General features: G+C 38.8%; 1 protein-coding gene across 3 annotated transcripts in view; it reads right to left on the reverse strand.

The window, feature by feature from the left end:
• Positions 1–1,311: 1,311 nt before the first annotated feature.
• Positions 1,312–16,513, reverse strand: part of EIF2B3 (eukaryotic translation initiation factor 2B subunit gamma) — a 105,549-nt gene continuing 90,347 nt past the window's right edge. For 2 of the 3 annotated variants that reach the window (XM_081324566.1, XM_081324567.1), the window contains 2 exons: positions 11,454–11,557; positions 1,312–1,517 (listed from right to left, as the gene is read on the reverse strand). In XM_081324566.1, the coding sequence (XP_081180692.1) occupies positions 1,465–1,517; positions 11,454–11,557 (157 nt within the window). In that variant the 3' untranslated portion in view covers positions 1,312–1,464. The remainder of the gene's footprint in view (positions 1,518–11,453; positions 11,558–16,513) is intronic. The other variant, XR_014026022.1, reaches the window with a different exon arrangement.

Here is a 16,513-nt window from a genome sequence, read left to right on the forward strand (position 1 = left end):
TATAATTTTAATGCTCCTGTGTGAAACAAAGAAACAAAAACAAAAAAAAGATCCCCTCTGGGAGGAAAAAGATGAGGAAGATGTTTATCACACCAACTAATGAAAATGAACCAGTATACCTCTGGGTCAATTGCTGGAGGCCTTTACAGGTGCAGATATGTGTTTTAGAATCCGACTTGAAAGATTCCTGCAAGCCAAACATTTTAGGGAGAAAACTATGTGTTTCCAAGAATCTTTAGTTCATCACGCTTCAGGCATATTTTAAATTGTTCATTCTTGTTTTTCATTAATTTCTTATAATCTACCTATTATTGACAATTGATTAGAAAGATAAAATGTAATTTCATTATAAATAAAATACCAAATATAACCCAGGTATGATTAGAATTATTGCATTAGGATGCCTCTGTAAAATGTGATCCAATATAATATTTTAAATCTAAACAATCACTCTGTGTTGAAAGCTTGGTCAAAAATATTGTAAAAATAGTTTGAATCAAGATTGTTCTCTCATATGGCCCCCAATCTAAAAGATATGGGTTATAGATTCAGCAACATCACTGCATAGTTTGTATTTTCATAAAGTGGATTTCAGAGTCAGAAGAACTACCAAACTGACCTGGTGATTTCAGAAAGTCTATGCAGAAGCCAATAGTAATTGTATCCAAGTAGTTACTTGTCCACTACAAGTAATTGTCTTAGTGGTCAGGACACACTTAATGTTGATCAGATAATGGTAATCTGTGCCCTTATATGCTTGTCCCAAGCTGGAATGAAAATGTTCATTATACATTTTTGGCAAAATCTAACAATACTCACTGTTGACTTACAAATTGTCTACAGTGTTTTTCCTCTCTTTTCCAGACAGCTTTTTATGATTGAAATAGTTTGTACAATAATTTTTGGAATTACAGACAACAGAAGCTGGTAATTAATTCCACTCTAGAAAAAGATAACCACACTATTCACAGTCCAAACTGATATAATAGAGAGTATTTTTCTGACTCTTCACCACTTTTTCTTCTCCCTTTATCTAATGTTTTTTAACCTCATATGCAAAGTTGAATCAACATGTACTACCTTCCTTTTCTAATTAGTGGTACTCAGGGAGCTGGCACTTTCATTGCAGCTACTTTGGCTCAGCTGTTCTTTTGGCGGAACACAATCTGTGTGGTCCTTGGCTCTTAGCTTGGCTGGCAACAAAGTGAGTTCGTTGGATTTACAAGAACCATATCAGCCTCTGCAAAGCAGCCTGCCTGTCAATGAGAAGAGGAGCAGGGAACTAGTTAAATGAAGGAGACAGACAGATGCCACTGTAAATATTTCTTTATTAAGAGGTAAAGAAGAAGTCGGAGCAGGGGTGGCTGTCAGTGTCAGTTATGCCAGGAGAAATTCATGTAGCACAATCTCCAGCTGAGCTATAGGTTCAGGTTGCCAGAAATCCATTCTTCAGTTCTGCCAGACTCAGATTTCCATCAGCTGTTCAGTGCCCATAATAACTTCATTTGCATGTTTAGCTGAGAGAAAGAGAGAGAGAGAGAGAGAGGTTATGCTTTGTACACTGTGACACAAAAGAGACTATGTGGTGCGTATGGCGGTGATGGGGGTAAAGTGAAAGCCTCAAATATAATGTTCCAATCTGAGTCAAATACCTGATTTCAGAACTTGAATGAGAAAACTTTCATGTCTGTATCACTGCAGTCAAGTAACACAGCTGGAATGGGAGAAGCAGTTTTTGCTGGCAGGAACAGAATCACATAACATAAGCCTAAAGGGAAGGTAGTGCTCTCCAAGCCTAAGCACTGTTCAACTTTCTTGGGTTAGCCCTACGTGGAAGTGGGCCCACAATTACTTTTCAATTCCTGGTTAACGCTTCTTCAACTGGCTTCATTCTGTTCTCAGAGCCAGATAAGAATTTACAAAGTCTCCACCTCCTCAGAAATTTTTGACCAGGCTGTCTTTTATTTGACATTGGCAGGGCTACAGATGCATTCAAACCACACAGAAAAGAAGGATTAAAGAAGGTACTTTCAAAACTGTCCCAGAATTTGCTGGCATGAATGCTTCAGACCAAGAGCATCTCTGGCACACAAGATTTGGAGCCACAACAGAATGTCAGGGAGGCAGGTTGCCTGGCACAGGGGTCCCAGGAGCTCCCACCTGAACGGCTTAGACTCAGAGAATGCAGCACTTATTTTACAGGGGGTGCAAGAAGAATCAGACCTTGAAAAATGTAGGTGTGACAAGCTTACAGAAAACCTGGGCTCTTGGAGTTTATGGACTACAGTATCGTATACAACAGTGCAATTTGAGCAAACATAAGGACAACAATGACTCTGTTCCAACAAACTCTAACATAGTACTGGATACTAATGGCAAAGTATTCTCTCCCCACCCCAATTGGATAGCGGATATCTTCTGGCAGCATCTCTCCTTGAGAACACTGCCTTGGGGTGAATATGAAAGCATCTCCTTGTTATTTGCTCAATTAGCCCCAGACAGATTGCTGCTGGTGGTGGTGGCAAAGCTAAGCCATAAAGGAGGAGGAGGAAGAGAAGGAGGAGTGTGTGGGAAGAGAAGAAAGAAGGGGTTAGGGCCAAAACCCAGGACCACCACGAAGCTCCAGCCCTCAGGGGCTCAAAAATATTCAGTTTACTCACTCAATTACACAGTGTTTCATAAATCCTTTTAAATAAAATACAGTACAGTCCCTGGCACCAAATTAATCTTCTATTATATAGCACTGCCGAAAGACTCTGCTACGTATGAACACTTTTTAAAAACTGGAGACACTTTTAATAATAGCATTTAAAAAAGAAACATTGAGTCGAGCATCGGAATGAAGCTACAGAAATGTAGACATACAAAGGATCATGTATGCACCTCCACGAATGTGGCTTTAAAGTGCAACTCTTTTGGTCCCTATTCCCCCAAGCATAAGAGCTTTGATGACACTAAGAGCAAATGCAAGAACTGAATATTTATTTATCAAAATTTGAAACTGCCCATCACACTCATAGTGGGTCAGGCACACCATCTGTGCAGAATTCAAGCTAATTACTTTATTATATTCTGCCTATTATTCAGGAATCTCCCCAGACTGCTTGCCTTCTCTTGGGACCAAATAAACAAGCCTCTAGGGAGTTTGGGGGAGAGGGTGAGTTGTGGATTTCTTGTGGCTGTGCAAGAATTCAAAGCTAATTCCCCACTTGCGACCTCCTCACTGCTTGGCTTAATATTTCCCAACACAAATCTCTGGGTGGGAGAGAAGAGCTCTGGAAATTCCACGTAGTTAGGAGAGAAAAAGGAAACAGGCTATTTAGCGCAGAAAACAGGAACGTATGGCCAATGTGTTCCACTCATAGATTTTATTTTGACAGTGGATGGAACTCAGGGCATTTTACTTTTGGCATCAAAGCAACAAACATTGGCAGTTTTATTGTGGGTGCAATTTGGCATGCTTTACCAACTATGCTGCTGATGTCACAGACAGTGCTCTGTTTTGGCCATGGGATCAACTCATCACTGTTTGGCTAGTTAAAGCTGGTGTGGACATAACCCAGCTCCTCTGGCCCCTGTCCTCCATTACTTTGGGCAACAAGGAAGCTTAGTTTTTTCCAATCCACACCAAACCCTTATACTGGTCCTGGGACCTGGTTCAACCTCCCAAAGGGCAGCTGACCAGCAACCTTGGTGGTGGTGCAGGATTGTGTGGTGAAGCAAAAGAGAAAGAACCAACCCTTTCTCTGATGATTATGGCACAAAGCCACCCTCCACTCTGCACACGCCTGCTGGCTTCCAGAACAGCATTAAGCCCATACCCCAAAACTGCTCAACTATGAATTGACAATCAGGCTTCCTTTGAATATACCTGCATAAAACATTTCTGCAAAACAATAGTGAGTCCTGATGGATGCCTAAACCAGCCAGACCTTACTGTATATTTTGGCACCAAGTAAAGCCATTTTTTTATTCTTCCAAACCTCTAATGTGTTAATGCTTTCGTGTTTTCAATTTTTCATTCCTGCTATTAGTTTTAAGTTTCTATTGTTTGTCTGTTTGATTTGATTTTCTCTTTATTCACTGTTTATATAATGTCTAGAGAGGCAGTTTGGTATAGTGGTTTAAACATCAGACTAGAAACTAAGAGACTGAGTTCTAGTCCCATCTTAGGCACAAAGCTAGCTGTGTATCCTTGGGCCAGTCACTCTCTCTCAGTCCTAGGAAAGAGGCAATGGCAAACCATTTTTGATAAACCTTGCCAAGAAAATAGCAGGGATTTGTCAAGGCAGTCCTTGAGAATTGGATAAGATTGAACAAATAAAAATACATATAGTGCTTTAAAGCATGGGTCGCCAACCTTTCTGGGTTGGCGGCCTGGTGGGAAAGAGAAGGACAGGCATCTTTATGTGCGCATGTGCACACACGCAAGTGTGGCTGCACACAAATGTGGCTCCACGCAAACGGGGCTGTGAGCATGCACGCTCTGCAAATGGGGCTCCTAGTGCCGGCGAGAGGCTTGTGGTTCTCCTAGCGCCAGCTTGCGGCTTGTGGCTCGGCTAGCGCTGGTGTGAGATTTGTGGTTCGGCTAGAGCAGGCACAAGGGCAGGGGCTGAGCATGCACACATGTGCCCGTGCACTGGCCAGCCACTCATGCGGGCCGGTGGCCAAAAGGCCATGGACCGGTAGTTGGCCACGACCCATAGGTTGGGGACCTCTGCCTTAAAGTATGTTTTTTTAAAATGTTTTAACCCATTGTAACTTTAATTGTAAATCTATTTAAGATTTCTTTTCCTGGAAAGCAATAAATAAATGATTAGAATCAACGAATAAACTTCCCTGGACGTGAGGAATAAATGCCCATTTTTCTAACCATAGCAGGAAACTACTGGCTCTGCTCCAAAACCTGAATTTCACACCTTCCCATACTTCTGACATGATACCTATACAGTATGTTGTAATTATTATGGAGGAAAGAATAGATTCAGTAATCATTTGCTGACCCGGACTGCTTCCCATATATTTCAAAGCCAAGAAAACGCGAGAGCCTTTCAATGAGGAAGACCACTGATTATGTCTACCAAAGGGCTGATGTGTCCTTCTTTTGTTGGGAAAAACATTCAGTAGGTGCCAGGGGAAACTGGAAGCTTAATCCTCTCCAAGGATTGCAAGCTAGGACAGAAAGAAAGAGAAGCAATATTCACAGGAGAAACAATCAAAATGGGGGAGCTCACTGGACTCAGTAGAGAGGAGACAGGGGAAAAAAGAGATTTCTTTCAAGGGGGGACTTTCATACAACCCACTGGGAAAGGGAAGAAGCTTATATGCATTTAAGATATTTTCCCACAAACTCTTTGATACCTTGGCTAAGGAATGTAGTTTATTAAACGCCAGATAGTTTGACTACAACGCCCAAATGTTCACCCAGGAGGGATTTTAGGACTTTATCACAGATTTTAGTCTATGATATCAGGTTGCCTACATTTATCTAGGGGAAATGTGTCGCTCTGTGTGGTTACTTCAGAATTAATATCTTCTGTAGAGTTATGAGTGCTGATCAGCCATAAGTTTGTTTTCAAAATCAGAGTAGGGGAACCAACATTTTAGAACTCTCTCTCCCCCATAGCATAGGTACAGTGGATAATTTTTTTAAAAAAGGTTACTGAAACTTCACTGTTTTTCACAAGCTTTCCCCCCCCCCCGGTTCCAGGTTTTAATTATCCTATACTATTCCTTACAGTTTGCATTTGTAACTGAAGGCTATCACTTTTATAAATTATAATTAAATATTGTATTTTAACGTGGGAGTTTTTGTACTATTTGTAATATGCTAAGCTACACTGAATGCTGCTTTGCAGATAAAAAGCATACAAATATCTCTCCGTGTATATGTAAGCTGAGTAAAAGGCGTTATTTGTGGACAGATTTTAAAATTAACTGTAGCAGTAGCAAGATGAAGAGAACGAAGAGAAGATTTTTGCATATCCAATATCTCTTTTACACCCTTTTACAGTTAAAAAAGGGACGCGGTGGCTCAGTGGGTTAAGACGCTGAGCTTGTCGATCAAATGGTCAGCAGTTTGGCAGGTCGAATCCCGAGTGCCGCGTAACAGAGTGAGCTCCTGTTACTCGTCCCAGCTTCTGCAAACCTAGCAGTTCGAAAGCACGTAAAAATGCAAGTAGAAAAATAGGGACCACTACGGTGGGAAGGTAACAGCGTTCCGTGCGCCTTTGGCGTCTAGTCATGCCGGTCACATGACCACGGAGACGTCCTCGGACAAGCGCTGGCTCTTCGGCTTTGAAACGGAGATGAGCACCGGCCCCTAGAGTCAGAAACGACTAGCACGAATGTGCGGGGGAATCTTTACCTATCTTTACAGTTATAAAAGATTGAATGAACAGACTGCTTGCTGAAGAGTCTTATTGAACTAGGAAGAATTATTGGCGTGCCAGAAGATAACCTGTATTTGTGTAATGCCTTTCCTTTGTCCAACCTTGCTTTGCCTTCTCACAGGTGCTGTCAAGTTTCCGAGGTATGGGCTTTTCAAGTGACTCTGAGGCATTGTTTACCTTAAAAGTCTTTTATTAGCCTAATACACCGGCAAATGCTTGCTGGAAGGAAGCTGGAATCTGAAATCTCCGCCCCTTGCACGATATAATTAAACACAATTCTCCACCTTTCTAATTTTGTCATTAATCATATTCTCCAATTAATTTAAAGAATCAGCTTCACTTCCGTGAGAAGAACCGCCAATGCCTTATCTTCTTTAGAGGGACAAATGGCCTTCAAAGTGCATTCCTACTCTTCCCTCCCACCAATTTTAAACTAAAACAATACACAAGTCTTAAAGCAATACACAAGTTTAACATATGAAATAGCTACTTCTTCATCTCATGTCAAGCAATAACATTCGATGTTAGCAGCGTTGACAAGTGCCTCTCTACAGCAAAAGTACTTCTATCTTGTCTGCCTAACTGGTTACTCTTTGTGAGGAACTTTCTAAATTAAGTCATGGCAGTGAAAGGAAAGAGCATGTTGTGCAGCAATGCTCTGCAGTCGTCACCAGTGAGCGTAAAAGCTGGTGGTCTGCATTTGAAGGGCTCCCTAGCCCATCTTAGAAGGGAAAGTAGGAAGCAATAACAAGGAGATATATGCGACTGCGGATTCTTGGCAAGGGGTTTTTCATATACAATCAGAGAGTCGGGTCATATACAGATGGCACTTGATGTACACAGCCAGTTCCCTAGAGTTAAATTTCTAAGACCTTCCAGATGCACAGTTGCTATTATACAAATGTCATATGGTGATTTGGACCGCTAACAACAAGGTCTCTGACTCACATAGGCTGTTTACAAAGAATCTCAGGCCACACAGAACAGTTTCCTGTTGTGGTGGATTCTAATCCAGGATAGACTTCTGCATTCAAAGGAGCTTTCTCTCGACCTCTTGACTAAAAGATAATCATTATTACAGAAGAATTATGAATTTTAAATCGCTAGGTGACAAGCAGTCGAGGCATGGTTTCTGTTGGAATTTGGATTAAGACTACTGACAGCTACTAGCTAAAGAGAATCTGATTAAACATAATGTAGAAGCTAACTATGTATGTTATAGACATCAGAAAGCAGAATATATGTCACTATGAATAGCATCAATTTATCTTGATTATGATTTTTTTAACTTACAGTGCCGTAATAAAGCAACTTATTAAACTAGCAACGATAATTTATATACAATACTTATTTCTTTTTCAAAAAGATCTTGGATCTTCAATTTAAAAAAGTATTGCACAGTAAAAGATGTACTAACATTCATACTTCTGGAAACACTTTAAGGAGGCAGTGTTTCAGCACCTCAGAAAAGAAAGGTCAGAAATACGGATCAGAATATAAATGAGAATTTGCAATGAAAAGATTATAAAATGGCAAAGTGAAGTGATTTAATTAAACATAAAATAACTAAATAACAAAGCATAATACTACAGTTCTGTGGTACTTTGGCTGAGTAGTAATATTCTGAATTTTGGCTATATATTTTAAATTGAAAAAAAAAAAACCAATAGAAGCCTCAAAGGTAATTCCATTTTCTTCCTGGCTCATATTAAGACAATAAAAACTACCGATGTTTCATAATTTAAGATACTGTTCATCAGAGAGGAAAAAGAATAAAAGAAGTTACCAAATATTTAATTAAGATAGAAAACGTATGGGGTAAAAAGAGAAACTGTAATTACTTTTATAGCAGAATAAAGCGAAGATAGAAAATAGTTCCTTCTAGCTGTAAAAATAGTCCAGCCACCAAACAAATTACTCTGTAATGCTAGGCATATATTTTCCTGAATTAGCATCCTTCAGGTCTATATTAAGGCTTAAGGATTAAAGAAGGTTACTTTATTCTTGAAAGCCGATGTTTAAAGCAAAAGAGAGATTGAAGCAAGCTCTACTTTGATGGAATGCAGAACAACATCCAAGTGACAGAAGTAAGGCATAGGATACTTTCAATATCAAAAGAAATGATGAAGTCAACTAGACTTCCTGGGCACTTTCTACATGTGTGTGTGTGTGCTTGCATGTGCATGTGCATATGCACATATACTGTACAGTGGGGCAAAAAAGTATTTAGTCAGCCACCAATTGTGCAAGTTCTCCCACTTAAAAAGATGAGAGAGGCCTGTAATTTTCATCATAGGTATACCTCAACTATGAGAGACAAAATGGGGGGAAAGAATCCAGGAAATCACATTGTAGGATTTCTAACGAATTTATTTGCAAAATATGGTGGAAAATAAATATTTGGTCAATAACAAAAGTTCATCTCAATACTTTGTTATATTTATTTTATTTTATTTTATTTATTTTAATTCCATTTATATCCCGCCCTTCTCCGAAGACTCAGGGCGGCTTACAAGCTTAGCAGTAGCCTTCATTCTATGTATATGCCTGCTTATTAGGGCTTTCACACACCCTTTGTTGGCAATGACAGAGGTCAAACGTTTTCTGTAAGTCTTCACAAGGTTTGCACACACTGTTGCTGGTATTTTGGCCCATTCCTCCATGCAGATCTCCTCTAGAGCAGTGATGTTTTGGGGCTGTCGCTGGGCAACATGGACTTTCAACTCCCTCCAAAGGTTTTCTATGGGGTTGAGATCTGGAGACTGACTAGGCCACTCCAGGACCTTGAAATGCTTCTTACGAAGCCACTCCTTCATTGCCCAGGCGGTGTGTTTGGGATCATTGTCATGCTGAAAGACCCAGCCACGTTTCATCTTCAATGCCCTTGCTGATGGAAGGAGGTTTTCACTCAAAATCTCACAATACATGGCCCCATTCATTCTTTCCTTTACACAGATCAGTCATCCTGGTCTCTTTGCAGAAAAACAGCCACAAAGCATGATGTTTCCACCCCTATGCTTCACAGTAGGTATGGTGTTCTTTGGATGCAACTCAGCATTCTTTCTCCTCCAAACATGACGAGTTGAGTTTTTACCAAAAAGTTCTACTTTGGTTTCATCTGACCATATGACATTCTCCCAATCCTGTTCTGGATCATCCAAATGCTCTCTAGCAAACTTTAGACGGGCCCGGAAATGTACTGGCTTAAGCAGGGGGACACGTCTGGCACTGCAGGATTTGAGTCCCTGGCGGCGTAGTGTGTTACTGATGGTAGCCTTTGTTACTTTGGTCCCAGCTCTCTGCAGGTCATTCACTAGGTCCCCCCGTGTGGTTCTGGGATTTTTGCTCACCGTTCTTGTGATCATTTTGACCCCATGGGGTGAGATCTTGCGTGGAGCCCCAGAACGAGGGAGATTATCAGTGGTCTTGTATGTCTTCCATTTTCTAATAATTGCTCCCACAGTTGATTTCTTCATACCAAGCTGCTTGCCTATTGCAAATTCAGTCTTCCCAGCATGGTGCAGGTCTACAATTTTGTTTCTGGTGTCCCTCGACAGCTCTTTGATCTTGGCCATAGTGGAGTTTGGAGTGTGACTGTTTGAGGTTGTGGACTGGTGTCTTTTATACTGATAACAAGTTCAACCAGGTGCCATTCATACAGGTAATGAGTGGAGGACAGAGGAGCCTCTTAACGAAGAAGTTACAGGTCTGTGAGAGCCAGAAATTTTGCTTGTTTGTAGGTGACCAAATACTTATTTTACCGAGGAATGTACAAATTAATTCATTAGAAATCCTACAATGTGATTTCCTGAATTCTTTCCCCCCATTTTGTCTCTCATAGTTGAGGTATACCTATGATGAAAATTACAGGCCTCTCTCATTTTTTTAAGTGGGAGAAATTGCACAATTGGTGGCTGACTAAATACTTTTTTGCCCCACTGTATGTCTGTCTGTCTGACTTTCAAAAAGATGTTACTGATTGCTTTAAAATATTATCCATCTCTAACTTTCAGATCCACAAATTTAGGGATAAATTTGTTCAAAAATACAAAATACAAAAAAAATCCTGCACAGGGTTTGTCCATACTCTGGAGAGTTAACTGCCTTAGTGTCCAAATTAAATGACAAAAACATAGTGTAAATACTTCTGCAATAAACGTAAATACAGTGTATATATAAACTCAGCCAGTCTTTCCATTACAAATTTTGAAGACCTTAGAAGCACATTGCCTCCACCACCAGCATATCCAGCTAGCCTGTAGTGTTTTTCACAGGCCCACACCTAAGCAAAGGCACCCCTAGATTAGCACAGGATTAGGCGAAAAGTACATGTGTAAGTGATTTTCAATACATTGTCAAGGGGTTGTCTCCTGGTTTTCTAACAATAATACTTAAACCAGAGTACCGAAAAAGAACATTGGTAGACATATATGTCTGAATCTGGCCCAACCATGTTCTCACTTGAACTAATGGTTTGCTCTTGGCTCCTGCAAGTACATTTCTGAGTTTTAGTAAAAACAACAACAGATGCTGAAAGTCTGAATAGCAGGTATCATTTTATAAGGGACTGGCATAAACTATTGGAATCAGCTTTAAGACAGGGTTTTAATAATTAAGCTCTAAATTCTGCATGCTTTCTGCAAATATTCAAATGGTCTCATAAAAGTGGTTACCTACCAATATTTTGTGCAATTTACTACTCTTTACATGGCCTAAGTTTTGTCATTTTGAAATTTAATTTTAATCTACAGTGAGCAACCAAAAGTGCTTCTACTATTTTAATTTGGGTTGGACTTCTAAAGCATTGCTTCTAGCAGTTCCTTCTACAATTACTGTGTTATTAAATCTATAGAGTGGATTAAAAATGAGCTAGTTCATTTGCATAGCTACAGAGGACAATTCCAGGAACAAAGATGGATTATAGCAATGTTTCTCAACCCCAGCAACTTTTAAATGTGTGGACTTTAACTCCCAGAATTCCCCAGCCAGCATCGCTGAGGTTGAGAAATACTGGATTACAATATCAGCCCTTTTAACAATCACTGGTTAGATTCCACTTACAATTAGTTTCCAGGTGCTGGCTATTTCCAATCAAACAGTCCTTGAGGTCACTTCCTTTCTCTATCACAGCATGATGGCAAACAACACAGTTCTGTAAATTGCATCTGTAAAGATAAATGAGGATTTTAAACAAATATAGAAATTAAAATAACCATCATTATTATAACCAAGTAAGTGCGGAAGTGATGGGGATGCAGGACATTTGCAGCGGTTCAGAAAATCAAGATGGCATCAGTGACTTTGCAATTGAAGCCCCTCCCCTTTTACATATGGTGCATCCACAATGCATGTATAAAAGGGGCCAGGCTTCAGTCACATGGCTGCAGCTGTCATCTTGATCATTCCCACAGCTCTTGATGGAAGCCTTGTGGGAAGGAGATAGGCAATATATTTAAGTGGCAAAGTATATGGTTTACAGAAAATTAAAGCTTTCTCTCCATTTAAAGAGTAGATAAATGAAAGTACGAAAAATCTTCTATCCAAAATTCTGGAAAGCCAATGGTCAATCACGGTTGACAACTTTGGTGGACATGGTTAAATAATTTCTATTTACAAGAGATATCACAAAGGAAGCACACAAAAGGGAAGCTTTACATAAAAAAATATAGTAGGGAAGTTTAAGGAAATGCAGAAAACTGTTATATGGCTTTAGAAAATCTGGCATCAGTTACATCAATGACCCGCAAGCTGTGAAGTTTGTTTATTTTTCTGCCCAAGAACAATGTAAACTATCTCCCAAGAAAATGGAAGCTCTGCCTTCTGCAGAAAAAAATACTGAAAGAGATTCAGGTATTTTCACTGCATGTCCCCCATATACTGGATGAATGAACGGCAGAGAAAGGAGACAAAAGGCAAGGAATAAGCAAGACCACCATATTTGGACTGCAAAAATCCAAATGGCCAAAAAAATGGCAACAAAGACTTACTAATTGCCATCTGATGTTTGCAGCCCAAATATGGTAGCCCAGGAGTTCAAGAACACTCAGGAGGCATTCAGTGCCACTGGAATTCTATAGTAGTACCAGGTTTTTCTTGTGAACCTCGACTATTGGCAGATAATAAATCAAGCAGCGCTAATGAAAACACTCAGATCTACCCAGAAACACAAGTGTGTTGATCACATCCCTCACATAAGAGGAATGAAGGCACACCAATTGCAAACATATCCTGATGACTGGAGTTTGGCCTCCCAATGACTGTATTCAAGATGTGAGTTAACACAAACAGCTGAATACTATCCTTTACTGCTCATCTATACGTTGGAACAAAGAATGTGCCGAGGAAAGTTTCTAAAATTTATGAGGTTCTAGGTAGGAAAATGAAGGAATGAGAGTTACAAGCATGTTTTAATTACTCCTTCCTACAAGACAGAAAAGGATAGGGTAAAGAAAGGGGAAACTATCTGGCAACAACGAGGGTATCGTCAACAAAAAATATTTTGGTAGATCTTGATATCAACTATGAGGAGTTCCTTCAGAGTGATGGGGTATAAATTCTAAAATATTGGCAAAGTACTTTTTATAATTAACAATACTAATTCCTAGGAGCCAACATTGGTTTGTCAAAAATCTTGCCAGATTAAACTCAATAATCTTTTCCTGGCAATCAATAATTTGATGGATACTGAAACAGTAAGAGCACAAAGTATTTCCTACAATAGCCTTGTTAAATGAGACAGTAAACATAATTAACGACTGAATCTTGGAAGATGAAGCAGTAGCTTGAAACTAAATGAGAGAATTTAATCTCTCAATAAAATGAGACTGAATTAAACAAATATGAAGAGGACCGGCTGACAAACAGATTTTAATTAAATATTAGGGGGGGAAAAACTTCCCTTGAATAAGAGTTATTTAACAGTGAAACAGATTGTCCATGTAGCCAGTGAATTCTCTTTCTCTGGAAATATCAATTAATAGGACAGCTGTCTTGAAATAGAAAAATAAAAATTCAGTTCTTCAGTTATTCACACAGATCAGGTTGTATCATGTTGTTTACAATCTTGAGTTTCTAGTCCTCATGGAAAAGGAGAAATCGTGTTTTTTTTTAATCTGCAGACAGAAATTCAGTCCTATAAGGGGTTAATGGGAAGCTTCCAGTTGGTTGGACCGCAAAATAATTTCTCAGGCCTTCCACAGGGGTTTCATAATGATGAACCACAAGGCTACTTATGCTAATACTCCACATTTTCCATCTGAAAGCTTCCAGAATAATTAAAAGCAGGCAGTTCTGTATTCAGGGTTATAATCTAAAAAGACATGGTAGAGAAGGAAAAGACAATGGGAATGAGAAAGAAAAGCAAGGTACAACTTTTTACAATGACTAGGATGATGTTACGGGAAGCCCTACTGGTTGCTATGGTTATTCTTCCACTGAAATATTGCTGATAAATTAGGCAGGTCATCCATAGTTAAGTGTAAAATATCACAACAGAGATCTTGATTTCTTAAAGCTTCAGAAGTGCAAATGGAGTTTGACAAGAACACCAATTTTTGTCATACAAGTAGAAACTGGTCTTCTATGGTCACAGCCAAACTGACATCTCCTACAGTCTAGGGAAGAGTAGGTCTATGGTATGAGAAGGAAGAAATATTTTGAACAGGAAGGACTTGACTCAATCTTAGGCCAACAACCTCCCCTTTCACATGACAGAGTTATGCATGATGGAGTCATCTAGCTCAGGTTGCCTTGGCAAAGCCTCTTATTGAGATCTTAATTCTAAGGGAAAGTCTGAACAGACAGCTCTTTCCCTTGGTTTCTTATTCCTGCTGCACTGACACAGCTGTTTTCTTTCCAACTGCTCCAGCAATGATGGCAGGAAGATTAACCACCCACTCACATGGGCAACAGGATAAAAATGTCATTGATCCACGGGTTTACACACATTTTCTGATGTGCCCAATAAGATAAGATAGGATAACCTTTATTGTCATTTTTTACTGTGAGCACACTGGCTCATATTAAAAGTGAAATTCTGTTGCCTGCTCTCAAAAGAAAGTATATTATTCACCCATACACATACATAACACACATATACACATGCTATTCACACACACACACAAATATATACACACACACTACTACTACACACACACACACATGTGTGTGTGTGTCTGTGTGTGCGTGTACACACACACACAAATATTAATCATTGTCCATTTTGAACACATAGTGGAAGGAGGAAACTTGAGAGTTCACAAGGTTGATACTATATGGAACAAAGCTGTGTTGAATCTGGATGTTCTGCTTCGGATAACATAGAGCCTCCTTCCAGAAGGTTACAAGAAAATAAGTAAATGGGAAAATAAGTGTTGAAGTCATCTTCTCTTATGACTGGATGATTAGTATTCTATTCAAAATACTATATATTTGGAATCACCCAACCAAAACTAATTTCAGTGCTGATAATAATTCAGGAAATAGATTGCTGCTAATGCATTTTGAACAAATTGTGAAAACCAATCATGATTGAGTATATTGCAATTTTCTATAGTTTGGAAAAATATGAATATCTCTTGCAGCAAGTTAAATGATTTAAAACTTAGCTAATTAATACACTTGTTACTGAATTTAAAAGATTTATCTTCCATTTTCACTCAGATTTCCAAATATATAAATCTGTCATATGAATAAGGCTCAAAGTTGCATTTCCATTCAATGTTTTCCAACTATGCCTTATACCATGAAGTAAGAGTTTTGACTAGAAAATAGGAACCAAACTTCAGTTATATCAGGAGCCCCATAATAACTTTCATAAATATGTCCATTATGGTTTTTGACTTTGGCCACTTAAGATTCCATAAAGAAACAGAAGTCAAAATGTATGCATAGCAAGAAAGTTGAAAGTCGGGAAAGTTAAAGCCTCATTATTGTATTGTAGTTCTTCATCTGTAATTTAGATAAAGAAAATCTTGGGGGCTCTCCCATTAAAAAGTTTCTTGGTAAACAATCTACCTGAAATACCTTACAGATATTACCATGGGAATAATACGGATACATATATAAATCTTGAAATAATATTATTTTTACAATATTTATCCTTCTGTATAGTCACTGAGATCTATTTATATAAATATTAATCGAAAATAAATTTGTTTAAGAATGTACATCTAAAAAGAGGAATTGGGGGAGGGGGAGAATAAATATTCCAAGATATTCTGAAAATTAAAACAATAATTAAATACCAATTATTTTCCAGATTTTCATAGATTACAGTTTTTAAAAGTAGGTGAAACTTACTTCAATGAATTGAGTAACCTGATATTTTACAAACTGATGTATTATGTCTATAATCTTAATAAAGAACCTTGATAATTATCACTACAACATATTTCATGAGCATGCAATAGTGATTTGTGCTGCTCTCTACTTTTATACCCAGGATGTACTTCAAATCCTAATAAAGAGAGGCCCACGATAACTGATATTAAATGTAAAGAGGAAAAATATTTTTGATGAATTCCATCTTGATAATTCACTTTGTAATGACTCTGGTCAAAGGAATAAAACTCCAGATTTTAATCCAATTAGCAGGAAGGAAATCATCACTACAAATCCTAGAATGTACATCTTAAGTATACAAGTAACCAAGATTAGGTAAGCAAGATTTCTCAGCCTTTTTCTGATACTTGATAGCACAGGACAGACAGTGAAACATGATACCATCTATGAATAGTCTAATGCTAATGCTGCTGTCAGATTCTGAGTTCAACAGTTAGCAATAACAATAGCACATAGACATATACCACTCCACAGTGCTTTACAGAGTGGTACACACAGTGGTACACAGTTTACAGAGTCAGCATATTGCCTCCAAAAGGAAGGATGGAAGGATGGAAGGCTAAATTAACCCTGAGTCGCTCAGAATCGAACTCCTGCACTGAGCAGTGAGTTAGCCTGCAGTACTGCATTTTACCACTGCACCACCAGAGCTTATCTAAAATATCTGGGTACAGTTTGTAGAAAATCAGCAAAATTTTTACCAACCTTCAAAAACATCATTTGAAAAAGCATAACTATGAATCTCCAGCAGTAGAGGAGCAAAACCTGTTTTTTGATAG

The sequence above is a fragment of the Vipera berus genome (assembly GCF_964194415.1).
Source record: "Vipera berus genome assembly, chromosome: 3".
NCBI classification, from domain to species: domain Eukaryota; kingdom Metazoa; phylum Chordata; class Lepidosauria; order Squamata; family Viperidae; genus Vipera; species Vipera berus.